The 20892-nt window shown below is 40.3% G+C and overlaps 1 protein-coding gene across 2 annotated transcripts in view; it reads right to left on the bottom strand.

The window, feature by feature from the left end:
• Positions 1 to 20892, bottom strand: part of TSPAN4 (tetraspanin 4) — a gene marked incomplete at its 5' end in the record, with an annotated part of 744217 nt that overhangs the window by 267022 nt on the left and 456303 nt on the right. The window contains one exon of one of the 2 annotated variants that reach the window (XM_083350677.1): positions 4302 to 4381. In XM_083350677.1, the coding sequence (XP_083206803.1) occupies positions 4302 to 4364 (63 nt within the window). Of the gene's footprint in view, positions 1 to 4301; positions 4635 to 20892 lie in introns of those variants that run through there. The other variant, XM_083350676.1, reaches the window with a different exon arrangement.

Below are 20892 nucleotides of genomic sequence, written 5' to 3' on the forward strand. Positions count from 1 at the left end.
CAGGAATAGCCAATACTCCAGAAGATAGGCTTAAGATACAGGAGGATCTGGACAGACTTGAACACTGGGCACTATCTAACAAAATGAAATTCAATTGTGAAAAAAGTAAGGTTCTACATTTAGGCAAGAAAGATCAAATGCACAGGTATAGTATAGGGGGTACCTTGCTCAATAGTAGCAACTGTGAGAGGGATCTTGGAGTCCTAGTGGACAGTCACTTAAATATGAGCCAGCAGTGTGCTACAGCTGCCAAAAAAGCCAACACAGTGCTAGGCTGCATTAACAGAGGGATAGAATCAAGATCGCATGAAGTACTAATACCACTTTACAATGCCTTGGTAAGGCCACACCTGGAATATTGCATCCAGTTTTGGTCACCACGATGTAAAAAAGATGTCGAGACTCTAGAAAGAGTACAGAGAAGAGCAACAAAGATGATTGGGGGACTGGAGGCTAAAACATATAGGGAACGGTTGCTGGAATTGGGTATGTGTAGTTTAATGAAGAGAAGGGTGAGGGGTGACATGATAGCAGTGTTCCAATATCTCAGGGGCTGCCACAAAGAAGAGGGAGTCAAGCTATTCTCCAAAGCCCCTGAAGGCAGGACAAGAAGCAATGGATGGAAACTAGTCAAGGAGAGAAGCAACCTAGAACTAAGGAGAAACTTCCTGACAGTTAGAACAATTAACCAGTGGAACAACCTGCCTCCAGAAGTGGTGAATGCTCCAACACTGGAAGTTTTTAAGAAGAGACTGGACAGCCATTTGTCTGAAATGGTATAGGGTTTCCTGCCTGAACAGGGGGTTGGACTAGATGACCTCCAAGGTCCCTTCTAACTTATTATTATTATTTGCCAGGAATTGAGAGGGTCAGATGTCATGCTCTTGGTTTTCTTAATGTTAAGTCATGACATTAACTAGGTACAAAAGTACAAGCGGGCTTAAAATACTCTTCACTTTGAGTGAAAAAGATATGCATGGTGGGCGTAAGTGAGTACTTGGTACTGTGAGAATATGGTGGTACTGCTAGATTCTCCTAGTGTGAAGGTTAGTTTGGCTTGTTTGTTTGTTTATGGTCAAAAAACCAACCATAAAAATATATACAGAGTTGTTTGCTGAGATGGGAGGCTATAGAAATCAATGAATCAAAGAATCGAATGAATGAATGAATGAATGAATGAATGAAGAGTGGGTAGATGGCTGCATAGGTAAATGATAGATAAAAGGAGGAGAGAGGGAGAAGAGAACTAAAACAGTTTGTGGTGCAAATAAAAGCAACAAACACCTTCTATGAGCCATAGCTATTAATAGAAAAATTGCAGCATTTTTTTTGGGGGGGGGGTATCTAGGAATGGATCATATCCAAGCAGAACTGTATCTTCAGGTGCGTAAGAACAATTACATTTTGCAACAGCTGCTAATAACAGATCTGTCACCATTGGGTGTACAATGGGCCCTTCAGCTGTACATGTGACACATCTTTCATCTCCATTTCACAACATACCGATTTTTGTTAAAAGGAGGCCAGCGTGTCTGCCTTTTGTCACTTTAATGGGTAGTGCAGCATCTCTGAGCCAGAGAGAAAAGTCTCCTGTATGGAACATGTAAAATGTTTTTAAAAATTATCTAGGAATACTCCTGGAGGAGAAAGCATTTGCAGCATAATGTAAGCTCTGAACTGACCTTGCCCTGGATTCTTAAATATTGCTAAAGAATGCTAGCCCATCAAACTACTCAAACATACATCCAGTCCCCAAAGAGATAAAATTTTAAAATTTGAAATATTTTTTATAGACAGTATACTTCAAATATGGATTAGTATCACAAATAAATTCTTGTATGTTCCCTGATCTAACCTTGAGACATGGGCATCTCACCACCTCAGGCATCTTTCTGCCCAAGAGTCTGAGGAAAAAGAAGAGCTATAATTCTAGTTGTCATTTTCAAGAAATACTACAGTAGCATTCCTTGAATTTGTTAATTAAAGGAAAAACCTTTGCAGCGTTCCCATTGTAAGTCTGCATTACAAGCAAGTAAAAAAAAACACCACCATGCCTTCTCTGCAGTGCAGGATTTATGAAAGAATTTCAAAGAATATCCTTTAAGTCTTTGCTGGGCATTATTTTTAAAAGGAAGGCTGTCTTAATTTTTCCCCCTGCATATATATATATATATATATAGTTCAATTGGTTGACTGAGCTCCCTATTCAGTAAGAGATGGAGAAGAGATGGTGGATGAAAAGGTCAACAAATCTGATTCTCTGTCTTTTCAAGAAGCTTTGGGACAAACTGGCTACACACTCTAGGAGCTGGGAAACAGTCTGAATGACTGTTTTCTTTCAGCTTATCCAGAGCTTCCTTGTGTTTAACAAAAATCTATTAACTAGTGAATAAACACTGAGGAACACACACATACACCTTGAAGCAAAAGAGGAAAATTGTATTGGGGGTGGGGTGGGGGAGAAGGTGGAGATTCTGGGTCAATCTGAGCCTGACCTTTTTAAAGTAACTAGCAATTCCACCACACTCCCTCCCTCCCTCCCTCCCAACAAGGCCCCAGCTGTTGTTGTTTTTTCCTCCCCCCCCCAATATTTGTATGTGCTTGAAAGGTTTGTTTGTGGCAAAAAGAAGAAAGAGGGCCTGGGTTAGTTTTCCATGCAAACATCATAATAGGGCCTGCTTAGGCCCCCCCACCAGTTTCTCAATCTTTAACATTTTTATTTTCTAAATTCGGAATATTGTGATGAGTAATAGTATAAGAAGTCTTTAACTTTGCTTCTCGAAAAGGGAAAAAAAAACCCTTTGAAAGAATGCAATACAGTACCTACTCAAGTTAACTGCATTTTTTTAACACCTTCTAAAGTAAATTTACCTACACTTATCTATTTTTCTACAAAAAATATGCTGGACGACTGTGTTAAGAAGATGATTGTGTATTCCATGGGCAAAATTAATTAATATGCAATTAAATTAACAGCAATACAACTCCAGTTGCTTTTTTTTAAAAAAAAATAATGTATTCTCCTATAATGTGTTCAAACAGAAGCTGGAAAGCCATCTGTTTGGGATTATTAATTTGGATTTCAACAGTGAGAAGGGGATTGGGCTAGATAGATGGCCCCCTTCCAACTTTATGAATCTACAAGTCTTTTTTTTGTGTGTGTGTATATATATATACACATACATACATAAAAAAGATCATCAGGACAAGTCAATGTTTTTCCACCAACACAATATTTCTGTACAGGAAATTGAATAAGCAGCACAGAAATAAAGTCACTTTATAGTCAAGGTTTCCAAATACTCTTCCCAAATAAAGGAATATGACACCTTGTCACAGGACTGGAAGTTACTTACCAGGATGTGCAGTTCACATTTTGCCCAGTAAGTCTACCCCTGTTCTGTAAAGTCTCTTCTTACTGCAGAAAATCAGGTACTAGTTTGCTAATCCCTTGAAATCCACCTGCAGTATCCCTAATATTGATGGCACTATCAGTCACAAGGGCACAGTTTATCTTCATATGCACTCCCACAATGTACACATTGATTCAGATTATTCCTGGTCACCACAGAATAGCATCAATTTGTGTCTTAGTATTTCAAGAACCACCTTTTAAACAGACTATGCAAATCCGAGTTTGGGCACACGATCCCACAGAGCAATTAACAACACATTTGAGACTTAAGCAGGGGCACAAATTCATATGGAACAAGAAATGCAATGAATTCCCAGCCTCCAGAACAGCATCTGAATATGCACGCAGCTTAACAAGATGGATGAAGAACATAGAAAAACAGAACAAAACAGGGACCAATATTTTCTTGGTCCTCACTAACTAGAGCCACCTCAGTAGGAAAAGCCAGACTGGTTCTACCATTACGCAGAGCAAAGGGGCAAATGAAGTGGCAGAACTCTGGACTGTAGCACTTCATACTAAAGGTTGGGATTCTGTCTTTTAAAATGCTCCTTCCCATAAAAAGCTGCCGGCATATAAGAAGCAAGGACACGTGCCAATTTATTGCTAATGTGTTGGCATTCTCTATGAATGACTCTCTTTCTCTCACACTCACGTGGCAGAGCATTCAAAGAGATGAGATCCACCCCCACAGCCTCAAATGGCATCGTCCAAAATTGTGTCACTTCAGTCTACAACTTCAGCGTGCATGATGTGTAATGCCTACAACCAGCTCTCATTTCCCCCATTACTTGCTGCCCAAAGGTTTGGGAGGAAAACTATCCCCAGACTTGTTGAGACACCCTAGGGGCTAAATAAACCCATGCAGAGAGAGGTACATACTCACCCAGAAGAGCAAGTTGAAGACAAACATGAGGTACTTAATGCACTGTAGGCAGTTGTGAGCCATGCTGCACCTCTTCAGTTCTAGAAGAAAAATAAAGGAGAGATCCAAGTAAAAGACCACATACTTGTTCCCCTTGGGGGTGGTGTACTTAGCCTTGGTGGCCTTAGGACCCGGGTTGGTATGGAATCCAAAAAAAGAGTTACTTGCGGCTCCAAATTGGCCGCCGTACATGCTGCTGTAGCGACGGAAGGCGCCATTGGGAAAACTGTAATCCTTGCTGTCCACAGAAGGGCTCCTATGGTAAGTTGATTCATCGGTGCTAGATCTGCGCATGGTGACGTCAAAAGTGTTCCAGAGTTAGTATGGACAAGAATCTTTGCAGTTTTATTTTGTTGGGAAGGACAGGCTTTCAGCAACTTCCTTATTTGCCTCCTCCCCCCCTCCCCTAATGTTTTCTGCCAGCTGTTCTTTTGCCTGCCATGGTTCTGTCAAGGAGTAAAGTGAGTTGCAAAAGCAGCCCGTTGGCAGACTGAAGCCTGCTCAGCCAGGAGTTAGGAAACCCCTGGGCTTACTTGTGCAGAAGTCTTTCCTGCGCAGAAAACATCGTCTTTGGTGCCACAATCAAAAGGGTGGGGGGGGAGGAGAGAGACAACCAGGGAGAGAAATAGTCTAGTTTGGTTTTGCAAAGGAGAGCGACAGTCTTGCTGATTATCCCAAGTGCCATATAAAACCTTCAATCCACATTGCTATTAGCAAGGACACCCAAAGAGTAAAACCGGGGATGTTGCACAGAAAAGAGGTTAAGATCAGAGATTATCCCAATAGCAAGCAGCTCTCCTGCCCTGCTCCGCTCGGTCCCATCGCTCTGCCTGGAGATGGTTCAGCTCACTTTAAACGTCTCCCCCCGTCTCCCCTTGGACAGAGGAAGCCTAGGACAGATGGAAGAAGTGGATGGTGTTTCATTCCCAGCGCTGTCACTCTTGAGAATCCAATCCAGTCGTGCTCCCTCTCTCTGTGCTATTAACCCAGCCACAGCGCTCCAGCCTGTCCTTGCATCTGAAGTGGGAGGCAGGGGGAAAGACGCTCGCCTCACCGTATCTCATGAATGCCTGCTCAGCACTCTCTCTAGCTCAAGCCCCCTCCCCCAGCCAATCAAATGTACTCTCAGGCTCCCCTATTCCCCCCTCCACATCACCACCTTCTTTAAAATAAAACCCTCCCCTTAGCCTCTTCACAGCAAATCCAACATGAGCTGCTTTTTAACCAATCAGGCTACAGGTGGGGAAGCTACCGTTCTGTGCCTAAGCATAAACCCAGAGTCCTGCCTCTTAAATAGTAGCTGCATCCTCCATTCATCCTGGGCAGAGTAGTACAGGAGATGCAGGGTTTCTTCTTCTTCTTTTTTTTAAAAAATCATCCCAGCTGACAGTGGCTGCTTGGATTTATAGCCCCTTCAGAAGAGGCTACAGAATTGATGGCTGCTCTAAGGGTAATTGCTCCTAAAAGCAGGGAGCCAATGAATTTCCTGCAAGATATTGCTTTGAGGATGAGAAATTCCTAAGCTTTCCTGAAGATTTTATTTATTTATTTATTTTGCACTGTTATCTGGGATGCTTGCACTGACAGGGTGGACAGTTTCCTCTTTTCACTTTTTGCATATATCTCATCTGACACAACATTCACTCGCTTGTACTAAAATTTGGATTTCCTCCCTGCCTATAGCAGAATCCAAGTAGTTCCCATTCAGGGCTACTGCACCCTAGAAAATTTGAGTCCTAGCAATTGTTTTTGGAAAGGGTAGTTATCTTCTTCTTTGCATCTGGGGCACTCCGTCTTGATACAGTATATGGGCTATGATGATTAAAACACTGAATTAAGCCTAGGGAGGCCCACTTTCCCATCTCCATTCTGCGATGAAGTCACAAGGAAACCTATGTCAGTTATTCTTTCTCAAGTTAACACACTTTGGGAGGGGGAGAGTGGAGGAAAGAGGCACGGGAATACCTGGAGAAAGGTCAAATTGTCAGTGTGTCAAATCAATAAAATGACAACTGGAATGCTAAGGTTAATTCAACCAGCAAGTTGATCCAACCTCAGTTTCCATTGACCAGCAATAAGATCAATGGCCAGAGAACTGAGAAGTTCTTATAAAACAAATCAGTGGTTTTGTCCTTCATTTATGCATGGAATAAATATTTCTGCCATTTCTGTCTTGGGTAGCCTCTGCATAAGATCACAGAGCCTTCATTCATGCTATTATGAGGATCTACTTTCCTTACTGCTTCACATAGCAAGTCATAGTGATTGTTCTCATATTTTTGAAAAAAAAATCATAGCAATGCTGAGAATCTCTGGAGCTGGAATATCAGCTGGAATATCATAACAATCTGCTGCCTGCCACAACAGTATGTGTTGTTCAGTCTTCTCATTTAATAACAAGTACTGCTACTCCTGGGACTCTGATGAACACTGATATTCACATGCAGCTTTCCTTGTTAGTTCCCAAATTGCATTGAATTACATCTCCCATCATCCCCAGCCAGCCAATATGCTAGCTGTAATCCAAGTCTCATAGCAGAGAATACCATGTTGGGAAATTTGAATGAAAATCTCCTTTCAGAAATCGAAGAACATAAGAATATTTGGGAGTTGAAACAGAATAGAGCATGGGAAAGCAGTGCAATTCAAGCAAGCCATAGGAAATTAAAAATAGCGACACTGTTTATATATTAGGAAACACAGAAGTAATTACAAAGCACTAAATGGACTCCTCTTTTCCTGTACCCCCCTACCACACACCTTTTTAGATTTGTTGTGAAGGTCTGAGGAAAAGCCATGGCAGAAGATTTGCAAGGTGCATAGCACAGATAATTATTCAGAAGCTTCGTTTTGTGAGCAGAAGGAAGCGTGCATAACCTGGGGGAACCCAAAATTTGCTCTGAATTTTCTTTGTCTGTGAACCTCTGGAATTGGCAGCAGCACAAATCGTGTTCTGCACCCGCTTCACTGCCCGTGACATTGTCGGCTCAAGATTTCCCCTCTGTTTTGCTTACTGCACACATATCACAAGTATGTTTTTCATCTGAGTTTGGTCCACTATCTTCAGGCAGAAAACAGTGATTCTGGAACCTCAATCTACAAAGACTTTCTTTCTTTCTTTCTTTCTTTCTTTCTTTCTTTCTTTCTTTCTTTCTTTCTTTCTTTCTTTCTTTCTTTCTTTCTTTCTTTCTTTCTTTCTTTCTTTCTTTCTTTCTTTCTGATGGGGAGGATTCAAATAAGGTTCCACAGATATCAGCCCTGGGTTTATACAACTCAAAGTCTAATGGATGCTGCCAGCCCCACAGGATCAAGAATCACTTACTTAACACACACAGCTTATGAAATGTATCATCATCAGAAGGAAGAGGTGACTGGTTAGCAATTTAAACACTTTGCTGGAGAAAGATAATACCAAATACGAAAGGTGTTTTCCTGCCAAAACCATCTTTCTTGGGGAAACATCAGGGACACACTATTCAATTAAACAGGAAAGAGAAAAACTCCAATGGCTGACACTGCAAGCCTCTCTCTGCAAGGTCACCTCTGCAAGCTATCCACTTACTTGAACTACACAAAATGTATAAACATGACAGGCTATAATCTCTTTTCTCTCTCAGTATGCCATATGGGCTTAGCAAACACAAGCATCCACAATGATTCTAATTCTAATGCCATTCGTAATTGTATATGCAGAATAACGAGTATTGAAAAAGTTCCTTATTAAAGCTTTCCGTTGTAGCCCTTGTTCAGCCAAATAATGCTAGTGAAAAGTTCCTTGATGACCTCTAGCTGAATCTGAATAGAAAATGCAAGTTTATATGTGGATGCCTTTTTTATGGGTATCTTGCTCTCTGGGCATGTCAGAATGTTAGCCTGTAATACATGGGTATATGCTGTGCCATAAACTTCATAGCTCTCGCCATTCTCCATCTAATATGCCCAGAGAGGTTGTTGCAAACTGTATCCTCTGAGCATATTACGAGAAAGAATGGAGAAAAACAAATTTCCCACATTTGGGGAGGTTAACTTTCTTGCTTATGGAGAATTGTTCCCTATATTATTTAGCAATCCATTGATTCTGGGACTGCATCTTTACAAAGGGAAATGTCGACAGTTACCTTTAGAAACATTGTTTAAGTCAGATATAAAAAGGGTTATTACATCTAATGAGGAAGAAAAGCCTTTGTCAATTCTATATTAAAGAATCCAGCATCACTCCCTCATGCAAACCACAATAATAAAGAGAACAAAGGATCAGAAAAGCAAGTCATATTTGAAATATAACAGATTTAAATTAATTAATTAATTAAAATTTAAAAATATGATGAAAGTCATTTTTTTTGCTCAAAAGAATCTCTTTGTCAAACATTTCCATATTTTGGCTTCTAGTCACAATGTTGATATCATTTATATGCTGGCTAACAATACACGCCGATGCATTCTCTGATCTGGAAGACTCTGTTGAAGTTCAAAGCATCAGCAATTCAAACATATAAGGCAGTGCAAGCACTAACACCGCCTAGGACAAAGCACTCAATCAGGCACAAAAATCAGTGTTAGCTTCCCGAAGGTATGGTACATTGAGATAGCAGCCATTTTCAAGGAATCTTAAAAGCAGAGGTTTTAAGGGGAGGGAAGTGAAGGAATGGATTTCAAACAAGCAGCTTGTACAGGAAATAACAAGCTACAGTAGTGCACAATTTTTATTGTCCATCCCATACTGCCTTTAAAACAGTCCAATTCAAAATGAACTATGCTATTTCTAAACTGGGGTTGGGAGTTGAGTGGGGAGGGGGAGAACAGAAAAGAGAGTAAAGAAAGTTCATATAGAGTTTAGATTTCCAGTATGATGCATGGAAAAGTAGATAAATTGCTAACTTAAGCCAAGTCAGGATATTTGCACACAAGCGACACCAAAACACACTTTTCTCTACTTGCTGACTTACTCACTTACTCCTTCTCTCTGAAAAACTGACAAACTGCTGACATAAAATATGTTTAATGAATCCACAAATCCTGCTAAAAATTGAAGAAGAAAAAACCCACTTGTCTTCCTGCATGTGAAGAAGGCTCTACATTGTGAAATAAATAGCCAAGGGCTGAATTCACAAATGTTAAGTGTATGCTTCAACCATGGGTAACCAAACAACCGTAATGGTCAGATTCAAACATAAAGTAAACCATCAATCATAACTTTAAAACCATAATGACCAGGTTATTGCAACTTAGTAAGCCAAAGTCTACAAAGCTGCATTCTGTTTTAATTCTTTGTTTGAAGATAACTGTAATACTCCTAAGAAAATGCACTTAACTGCCCAGCTATTTACTCACATATAAACTCTACATAGGTTACAGCCTCATAAGTACCTCAGGGAACATCTGCTGCCGGCATCAAGCTCCCTGCGCCCTGTGCGTTCCCACAGAGAGGGCCTCTTCAGGGTGCCACCGGTCAGAGAATGCCGACTGGTGGCCCCCAGGGGGAGATCCTTCTCTGTGGGCGCCCCGGAGCTATGGAACCAGTTACCGGTTGAGCTCCGGACGGCGCCCGATCTGCGCTCCTTTCGCCGCGATCTGAAAACATACTTGTTCGAGCAAGCCGGCCTGGCCTGAGGGGGGATTGGTGGGGTTTTTTATCATTTTTATTGGGGTTTTTACTATGTATCAATTGTATTTTAATCGGGCATGTATTTAATTATCTTTTAGTTTTTGTAAATTTCTGTGTTTTATTCTTGCCCTGTACACCGCCCTGAGTCCTCCGGGAGAAGGGCGGTATAGAAATATTAATAAATTAAATTAATAGTCTTGATTTACATACAAAATACCTATATCAAATATAGAACAAGATTTTAAAAAGTTGAGCTTACATATATCCCTAGGTCTAAGATATATTGTAACTGGTTTTTGGCTTGCGTAATATATGAGCCCAGCAATTCTGGCTTACAAATTAAATAAATACAGTTATATTCAAGAAATCATAGTTAAAAAAACTTGTCTCATACAATGTGTGAATTGGGCATCTAATGGTCAGTTCAGACTTTAGAACCTGCTATAAAATGGTGTTGTTGTTGTTAGTTGCGAAGTCGTGTCCGACCCATCGCGACCCTATGGACAATGTTCCTCCAGGCCTTCCTGTCCTCTACCATCTTCTGGAGTCCATCTAAGCTCACGCCTACTGCTTCAATGACTCCATCCAGCCACCTCATTCTCTGTCGTCCCCTTCTTCTATTGCCCTCAATCTTTCCCAGCATTAGGCTCTTCTCCAATGAGTCCTTCCTTCTCATTAGGTGGCCAAAGTATTTGAGTTTTAGCTTCAGGATCTGGCCTTCTAAAGAGCAGTCAGGGTTGATCTCCTCTAGGACTGACCGGTTTGATCGCCTTGCAGTCCAAGGAACTCGCAGGAGTCTTCTCCAGCACCATAGTTCAAAGGCTTCAATTCTTTGGCGCTCAGCCTTTCTTATGGTCCAGCTTTCACTGCCATACATTGCAACTGGGAAGACCATAGCCTTGACTATACGCACTTTTGTTGACAGGGTGATGTCTCTGCTTTTTAGTGTGCTGTCTAGATTTGCCATGGCTTTCCTCCCAAGGAGCAAGCATCTTTTAATTTCTTGTATAAAATGGTAGTTTGATTTAATTGAATTAAGAATCATTTGATGGGTTACTAGCCTTAGTAGTCCTACTCTTGAAAAGAGTTCCTAAAGGTTAAGCTCTGTTAACACCATTTATCCATCAGATCCATTTGCATTACAGTTAATTCTTCTTCAAAATAATTTCATAAACATTCACTGCAACTCACTCTTATTTTACAACTTCATAAGAACATGTTCTGTCAATTTGATCAAGCATCTGATCCATTCTGTCCAAAAGCTTACAAATATCTACATGCAGACTCCCATGGATTTCTGTCCAAAATCTTAGCTGAAAAGTATTCCGAAATTTGCACTAAGGGTTTCTGTTCCATTTTCTATATCCTCTGACTCTAGTGTAGAGTCTTCAAGGTCTCCTTATCATTAAAAAGCCAAGAACAATCTCCATTTTTCCATAAGAAAATTGATAAAGAATTCAAAGCTATCATTCCAAATCTTTCTGCCCCCTTATCCATTATTAATTTTCCAAAATCCATATCCCATACCCATTTTGCTGGATAATAAAAATATCATGTTTAAATCTTTAGAAATCAAATTGACACCATCCTCTTTTAAAGAAAGTGAAGCTTACTGATGAATATTGTAGAACTTTGTCAGTCTTAATCTCTGCAATATGCAATTTTCTTTAAAAAAAACCCAAAAGTTGATTAAGATATAATGTTTAATTGAGTGTACTGTTCATAAAGACTATAAACACTTTATAATCCCTTGGTATAATAAAAACCTTATAATGCTTTAGTAAGACCACTCTTGGAATAATGCATCCAGTTTTGGTCACCATGATATAAAAAAGATGTTGAGACTCTAGAACAGGGGTCTTCAAACTTGGCCCTTTTATGACTTGTGGACTTCAACTCTCAGAATTCCTCAGCTAGCGTGTCTCATTTTAATGACATAAGAAGAATGTGAAGGGTGTAAGTATGTTAACTTATTTAAATAATATATAAAATTTATATTTATTTTAATTAGGGGGTTGGACATAATTTTGTTTTGTTCTCTCACTGCAGTGCCAACCTTACATGCCAGTCAGAGGCCAAAAGTGTTGCTTCAGAAAAGGTATTCATCCCTACTGGGATGCAAAAATGATCTTGTATACGAAATGGCAAAGGTGCATTTTCCTGAATCACAGCTAGCTCTGATTGATGAAAAATTGTGTATGAAATAAGGACGCAGATTTGCTGCTTATTTTTATAATACAACACTGTTTGGCATGGAAGTTTGACAATGTTGCTGTTGCACAGATTATTTTGGCTATCCCTGTCTCTAGACAAAATATTCGGTTGCCATTTTAGCTAGCCATCACACTTTTAGGTTAAATGGAATATAGTATTGCATTGCCCTCTTGGGGCTAGTGTCAGTTCCACATGGCTGGCAGATCAACGAAGAGGTCTCAAAAGGCAGATGCTGTATGAGCCTTTCTCTGTTTTTAGAAACTATAAACAGGCTTATCTGTCACATGTTTACCTAACCTATTCCAAGTCTACAAGAGATCTTAGTTCCATGGCAAAACACATACAGTATTTCTTCTCTCCCTCATACATACAATACACTTAATTTGATTATTATTTCTCTTGCTCTTCTTTTCTGGTCACACCCTCTATTTGCTGTTCCAGTTCCAGAAATTGGGAGTCTAGAAGAAGCCACAAAGTGAGCACCCAACTCTTTCATGGACAGGGCAACATATTCTAGAAGAATATATGGAACACTCATGGAATCAGAAGGTTCTTTTGATTTAGTCTTAATCTGTTTTTAGTTGGTCAGGTCTTTCATTCCATCACCTTCTCAGCCTAAGATGTTTAACTGGGTGTCACAACATTGATCTGGTATATGCAACATTGAACTGGTATACACACTGATTGTAGCCAACTGTAAACTGAGGGATGATCTTTCCCAGGCATTTCATGTAAATGTTAAACAAGATGGAGGAAAGGCCTGAGCTCTGAGGCACATGGCATTGGAGCAGGGATTTGTTTTTCCTCCCCCAAGAAGAGATGGGAACAGCTATTCAGAAAGGAGAAGAATTCCTGTAGAACAATCCCTCCATTGTCCCATCCTCATAGACACCCCAAAAGGTTTTCCATGGTTGATGCTATGGAACACATTTGAAAACAATGGGAAGTGTGCTCCACTCCCCACCTCCTGCTGCAGGTCATCCATAGAATGTTCTGGAACTTGAGACTGCAAAGGATCCTGATAAATTGTCTGATCCAAGTTTTTCAGAGGTTGGAACCTAGCCAATCTTATCAAGAAAGATTTGGTTGAAGAATGGCCAACAGTTATCTAGAATGGTTGGGCCATGAGATGGCTTTGTAAGGGGGGGGAGGGGAAACAAAATGCCTCCTTCAAGGCTGGCAGCATCAATCCCTGCAGCCTTCTGAGGTAAACCAGACAGGAAGCGTGACCAGATGAACTAATTCTACTTCATTTAAAATTACAACAGAATTTTCCAAAACTGAAATTAATGTAAATCTCACTCCATCTTCTTTACAGCTGAAGATTCTAGGGAGAGTCTCTTCTGGGGTTCTTCTACCAACCACATTCTTGCTGTGGGCTCAGATGTCTTTTATCTGACCATTCCCTTTGTTGTGTCTCTTTGCCCTGCCTCCCAAGGTCATTCCCATATATACCATTATACCCTTTCTGAAAATCACTCATTCACCATTGCTATTTCTGTTCTGAACATTATTACTCTATTCTGAACTACTCTCTGTCTGTCCCCCCCATGACTGCCCCAGTGATAAAAGTCAAGAGATGGAAAGTTTGCTTTAGTCACATTAAACTAACCCTCCCCTCCATATTGTGAGTAATACACATTCTTCCTCAAAGAAGACAAATGTAGTACCATAGACCCTTTCAGCTCAAGATGCATATGTAAACAGCTGAAATACTAGCTCAAGTGAATTTAGAAAAGAAAGAAGAGAGGGGTAATCATCAAATAAAATCACAGTGGGAAGGCAAGAAAATAGGATTTTTTAAAAGATTATGTTTAAAAAGAAAAACTGTTAATAGACAATGAGTATTCTCATGGTCATATAGGAAACCTGGCTATCCATACAAGATGTAGAACTTTCTGTACATAAATATATCCAGATTGTTACACAAGATAAGAAAAGTGACTTCAGGAAGAATGGAATCTGAAGCTGAGAAATTATGGGAACTACACTTAATCTTTTTACCACCTACTTCTTAATCCAAATCTTGTCCCACAGATAGGGTTTTTATTTTTTGCTTTGCTAATAAGATTGCATCGTTTTTTCATCACACTTCTGCATGACACTTACAGAATAATTTCTGTACTACTTCTGCCTAATGCCCTCTTGCAGATGTGAAAAAACCATTTGTTTTCTGCCAGGAAAACTACTACCACTCAGGTTAATATGAATGCAATCTACCTACTTAAAGCAGTTCATCAAAAATGTTTTCCAAGAAGCAAGTTTTTAAAAATGCATTTTTACTTTGTGCCCTTTACAAAATAAAGCAAATACAATTTATATAGGGAGGATGTATTTATTTAGCATGTTATATTTTTTGGAGCAAATGGTCTCCAAGTAGGATGTATATGTACAGATACTGCAGAAATGCAAACCTTTGTGCAAATTTTTGAGTATGTTTCAGCTAAGATTTTGGAGAGAAAGCGATGGAATTCTGCATTTATATATTTACCCAGCTTGAGATAAAAACTAAAGCATTATTTAAGAGAGGGCCAACTTTTTTTTCCATATGACTAGCTCCCGAGATATCTGGCAGAAAAAGAATTCCAACTATGTTCTGAAAATAATTTTAAGAAGAGACTTCCTTTATGTGCCCTGGTGAGTGGACAGATAGCTGGTTTGTATTAGCTAGCAAGACAGATTTCCAAACAGAATCATCTCTGGATGCTGGATCCAAATTAGGGTAATCTCTGCAGATTGTTGAGATTACTCCTGCTGCTCCTCATGACTAGACTATAGTAATTGCCATTTTAACTACACTATAGGCTTTACAAATTTGTAGCAAATTTGGAAGGAGCTCCATGGAATGCTTCTTCAACAGGTGGCAGCACTTAGCAAGCTTTGCCTGGGAAGCTAAGCAGGGTTAGCCTTTGATAGTATTTGGATGAGAGACCACAGGGCTGTTATCCAGACTGGAAACTTAACAAACCATGTTGGAAAAGGCCATAGCACACCACTTCCATATTACACCAAAACAACAGCTTCAGGATGCACCCCGAGGTTGGGTGACAAATCAATGCTCCTGTTAGTAGTACTTCTGTTACTATAAACCAGTGAATGGCCATTTCCCTCCATTTACTAAGTACTTTTAAGATTGTACAGGTAGTCCTCGACTTACAACAGTTCATCTAGTGATCGTTTAAAGTTACAACAGCACTGAAAAGAGTGACTTATGACCAGTGTTTTTTTTCTAAAAAAAAAAAAAGTGCCAGAACTCAGAGGTGCTGTCACTGGGAGCGATGCTGGTGTCATGCTACAGCATCACCGCCCATCCTTTGCACCCCTGCCCCTGTGGCTCGGAGGCACATGCTGCAGGGATTCCCCTCCCCACAGCCACCGTGGGGATTCCTCTCCCTGCAGTTGCCACACCGTGGCCCATGCTGAGCCCCCACCCGGAGCTGCTCCAAACCCCGACCCAGAGCTGAGTTCCTCGTGGCAGTGGTCTCCGGCACCAAACAGCTGATGGCCTCTGGCACCGGCACTCGTTCTCTTACTGCCCCGTCGCTTCCAAATGCAGTAAGTGAGTGAGCAAGCAAGTGGCATTTGGAAGCATTTGGAAGCGATGGGGCAGTAAGTGAGTGAGTGAACGAGCAAATGGCATTTTGAAGCGATGGGGCAGTAAATGAATGCGTGAACGAGCAAATTGCGTTTGGAAGTGACGGGGCAGTAAGTGAGCGAGTGAGCAAGAGGCCTTTGAAAGAGATGGAATGAGTGGGGGAGAGACTGAACGAGGTGCCTTTGAAAGAGACAGAGGAGTGAGTGAGAGTGACTGGAGGCTTTTGTGAGCAAAGTGTGAGTGGGGGGGGCTTTTGCGAGTGAAGGGTGAGACAAAAAGGGAAAAGTGAGGGGGAGAAGGGAAAAAGAAAAGGCACTGACTTCTGACTTCCTCTGTTACAGGAGTAGAAGGAAGCATTAACACTGAACCTCAACTTTTTGCTTTTCTATAATATTATAAACTAGCCATTTCTATCACAATAAATGAATCTAACCAATGAAACTCAAAATACACCCCCCCTTGTTTTAGTCATCAAGTTTTTGACACCTTGTTAAGCACTGGTGGTGCTTGAATATTGTCATGTTCTAAATGTGGTACAATTTCTGAAAAGGTTGAAAAGCCCTGATGTAAATGCAGCCTAAATTGTTTATTGCCATCCTATTTGCAAATAATAGCTTACTTACCTAGTTGAGATGGTGTAGTTGGGCAGCAGGGAGGGGTGCAAAGTTCCTGCCTTCACTGCAGACAACTTGCCTGTGCAACATTTGTCGGCCGGGTCTTTTGGCACACTCAGCAGCAATTCCTATTGGCTTTCAAAAGCCAACAGGCCAGGCATAGGCAACCTTGGCTCTTTTATGACTTGTGGACTTCAACTCCCAGAAGATGTTACATAACATAACATCAACTGGAAGATGTTAAACTGTCCTTCTGTTTCTTTCCTTCCCAAAAATTGTGTTAATGAGTCCTCTCTAAGCTATGCTGATCAGCTTGTCCTGGATTGTTTTGCCACAAAACGGAACGGTTTGCAAGTTGCAGTTGAGACAGCCCATCTCATTTTAGATATATCACATATAATTGAAGATTGTAATTAGTTGCATGTGCACATTCAGCAAGTGTGATGTATTTGTGCTGGCATTTCTAGGCCTCTTTCCAACCACATCCAGAAAAATTTGTAACAAACATTGGAATTCTCAAGGCCATGTTTGGTATTTCCCAGCAATCTGTTACTGGAAGGAAAAAGCAATCCCTGCTGCGTTACTGATCACAGAGAAGCATTTGCATGCATGCAGGTATCCTTAGGGTGCCATAGTTATGGATGATAAATATTGGTTGCAAAGTTGGCATTTCTGGATGTAAAATGCCAAAGTTGGCATTTCTGGATATTTTGGACTTATTTTTGTTTTTGTTTCTTTGCATGTTTGATATTTTTAAAAAGGCATATGCTACTGACTGTGCTTATGCACATATGTAACATCTTTTGCTAGGATACATGACCACTGCTTGTCCAGAATGTGAAAAGTGAAAGATTGTGAGTAAACAAAATTTTAATGTACAGATAATACCACCAGAAATTATTTTAGCCTTTTTAATAAATGTTGTTATTGATGTTAAGCTCACCATGGAAAACATCATATATTGTTATGTATATACTAGGTTAATTATTTAAAGACTGAAGTGCAACATAACTAATTCTAAATAATCTATTTTTCAAAACACACAACAGTCCAAACAGTAAAAGTAAAGTCCAAATTAAGAATATTTCATTCTTAAGAATTGTTTAATTTAAAGTGGTTTAGTTGTAATAGATGGTTATAGATTCAAAATATGTTTTCTGAGGTTTTCGCGGGTGTTTGTATGTACATCTTTGGTCATTCGGGTTTTTTCCCCACGTAGAGTTGGAGGTATCAGGGCAACGTTTCGACAAATTCTCATCCGTCATCCTCAGGCTGGTGGCTTCAGCTTCGATCTTCTGGGAGAAGTGTGTGGTAGTGGCTGTTTGTTCTTCTTTTTTAAACTGCCAGATGGGGTGTGTTCTGTGGGTGGAGGTGTGCTCTGATTGGGTGGGGGGTTAGCTTTGTTCTGATTGGGTGTGAGTGTGTTTTGAATGGAGGCTGTGTTCTGATTGGGTGGGGATGTGTTTTGAGTGGATGGGCTGGTCTCAGCTGCCAGCCTTAGACCTGAACTGGTGAGTTGTGCTGCTTTTGTTCGGCTCCATGTTTGTGGTGGTGCTATGTTTTTATAGTGGGTGTCAGTTTGCTTATTGTATGGTTTGGAGGGGTTTAAAGTGGCTGATGTTGCAGCTGTAGTTAGGTTTCTGTTTTGTGGTTGTGTGTCGTTATCGTTGTGGGTTCGGATTTGCTTTTTGAATGGTTGTGTGGTGGTGATGTCATGTGACGTTATCATGAGTTTGGGTCTGGTATCATTCTTGGTGGTTGGGACTCATCTGTCAATCAAGGTGGGTTTCCAAATGGCTGGTAGGCAAGAGGTATCATCTCGTTTGTTCATGCTCTGGGGGCATTTTTTTATCTCGATGGCTTCTCTGATTATTCTGTTGTTAAAATGTTCAATTTTGGCGATAGTTCTGGTTTTTTTAAATTCAATTTCATGTCCCGTGGCTTTAAAGTGTTGGAACAGGGATGAAGTTTGTTCTCCCTTTCTGAGTGAGTTCCTGTGCTCTTCAATGCGTGCACTTATTCTTCTGTTGGTCTGTCCGATGTATGTGGTGGGGCAGGTGGTGCATGGGATTTCGTCTACTCCTTGGTTTTCTAACCCAATGATGTCTTTGGTGTTTCTTAGGATGGTGGATATTTTTCTGTCTGTGTAGAATGCTGTTTTGATGTTGTGATCCAACGGCTCCCTAGGACACACTATCTACCATAAAAAAACACACACAAACCACTATCTGAACGCACTCTCACATCACCACCCAGCACAGATCAACTCCGTAGCCAAGACACTCATCTCCAGAACAAAACACCTAGCTGACGAACAACACCTAAAAACCGAACTACACACTCTCACTAATGTACTAACAGCCAATGGATTCCAAAGAAACATGATTACCAACTTAATCCGAAGAGAGACACCCACAAAAACCCAAGACAGAGAACAAGAAAATGGCAAAGCCCTCCTCCCATACTTAAAAGGGACCACAGACAGAATCAGCAAGATCCTCCAAAAACACAACATCATATGTAATACGTGGCAGGCAATGGAACAGTATTTCCAACCTGGATCCTCTCAAAAAGAGCTGAATACAGAGTACAAAGGTCCCCAGAGAGCTCAAGGCTAAGCAGTAGTCTCTATGACACCCCAAGTTCATAACTCTTCAATTGTGGGAGGATAGCTGTAAAGAACCGTACCAATGGGAGAAGCAACTGATTTTCAAAATTGATGTCAGCCTTCGAGATTGGCCAGGTCAGAAAACAGGTTCTACAAGAAATGCTGGAAATCTACTTTTTTGGCTTAATAACAGAATCTTGAAAGCCTGACAGTGTTTTCCCTTCCCTCCATCTTATGCCAAAGAGACTCAAGATAGGGTCATTTTATGTTTCTTTCTAACATTTTTTCTAATGCTTTCCCTGCTTCCCAGGCTTAGGTTGTGCTTTGCTAACTACCATCCCACTGCTTCCCCAAGTCATTTCTGAGGTACTTTGCAATTATTAAATATTTGACCGTCAGATAAGCAGAAAACCTCTCCACTCTCATGTTGTGCCTTCCTATCCCAACAAGATCTTTTGTCCACTGGAACTGAATGAGAAATAACAATCATGGCAGTGTGGACGCTCCAATGAGAGTTGGGAAAATGGCAAACACAGGAGGCAAGACTAAACCTCAGTTCTAATTAAAAAGGCTACATGGAAACAAGTAAGATAGAAACGGAACATACAAATATTGAACTAAAGCATAAAGAAACAAATAGAATAACAGAATAGCTGAATTGGAAGGAATCCTGGAGGTCTTCTAGTCCAATCCCTGATCAAGCAGGAAACCTTATACCACATCAGACAAATGGTTGTCCAATCTCTTCTTAAAACCTCCATTTTGGAGCACTCACAACTTCTGGAAGCAAGTTTTCCCACTGATTAATTGTTCTAACTGCCTGAAATTTTTCCTTAGTTCTAGGTTGCTTCTCTCCTTGATTAGTTTCCATCCGTTGCTTCTGGTCCTGCCTTCAGGTGCTTTGGAGAATAGCTTGACACCCTCCTCTTTGTGGCAGCCCCTCAAATATTGAAACACTGCTATCATGTCACCCCTAGTCCTTCTTTTCATTAAACTAAACATACCCAATTCCTGCAACCGTTCTTCATGTTTTAGCCTTCAGTCTCCTAATTTTGACTGTACAATTTTTTGCCTGCATAACATTTTGAATGTTTTGGTAGGGAAAAAAGGATTAATATTCTTCATAAATAAAAATACCATTAGAGGGTCATTCTTCTTCCAGATAGAAATTATTCTGAGGGCTTCCTCTTCCAAAATTATCATCATGCTATTACTCCATTTACATAAAACCTATGGATGAAATCTTGTAAAGATCTGGGTGGTGGTGGTCTCAGTATGTGCTGATGATATGCAGCTCTATTTCTCCTTTTCTTCAGCTGAAGATGAGGCTGTGACCTCTTTAGCAAGTGCCTGAAATTACTGATGCTTAAAAAAGAATGGAAAAATTGAATCCAGTTGACTGAAACGATCAGACTAGGAAATATTCTTGTTTGGAATTTAGATCTGCATTGTTCCTGAATGTTCAGATAGTGATTGTTGCTCAAAATAATACTTAAAAAAAGAAATAATCAAACTATTGGAAGATATAGAGCTGGCTATCATCATTTATGTTTTGATAACCTCTTGATTTGATTATTGTGATGTGCTTTGCCTGGAACTATCAGTTGGAATGCCAGCTGCTTCCAAACACAATCTCCTTTCCATTTAGCAGAAAGGCAATATGAAGATATTAATAATAAATACATCTCCCTGCTCCTTTTCTCAGGTCCATCAACCACCTGTCCTAAAATCTCCACTAGTTGCCAATATATTCAATCTCAGATTAAAGTGCTGGATTTGAGCTTCACAGACTTAATGTTCTGGGGGCATCGTTTTACATTTGCTTGCAGTATATAACTTCTTGAGAGTGATCCATCTAAAAGGCAGAGTATGAAGGTATGAAATTGTAAATAATAGATGAAATGAGGTCTTATACA

This window comes from Vipera ursinii (genome assembly GCF_947247035.1).
Source record: "Vipera ursinii genome assembly, chromosome: 1".
In the NCBI taxonomy this organism is placed as follows: Eukaryota; Metazoa; Chordata; class Lepidosauria; order Squamata; family Viperidae; genus Vipera; species Vipera ursinii.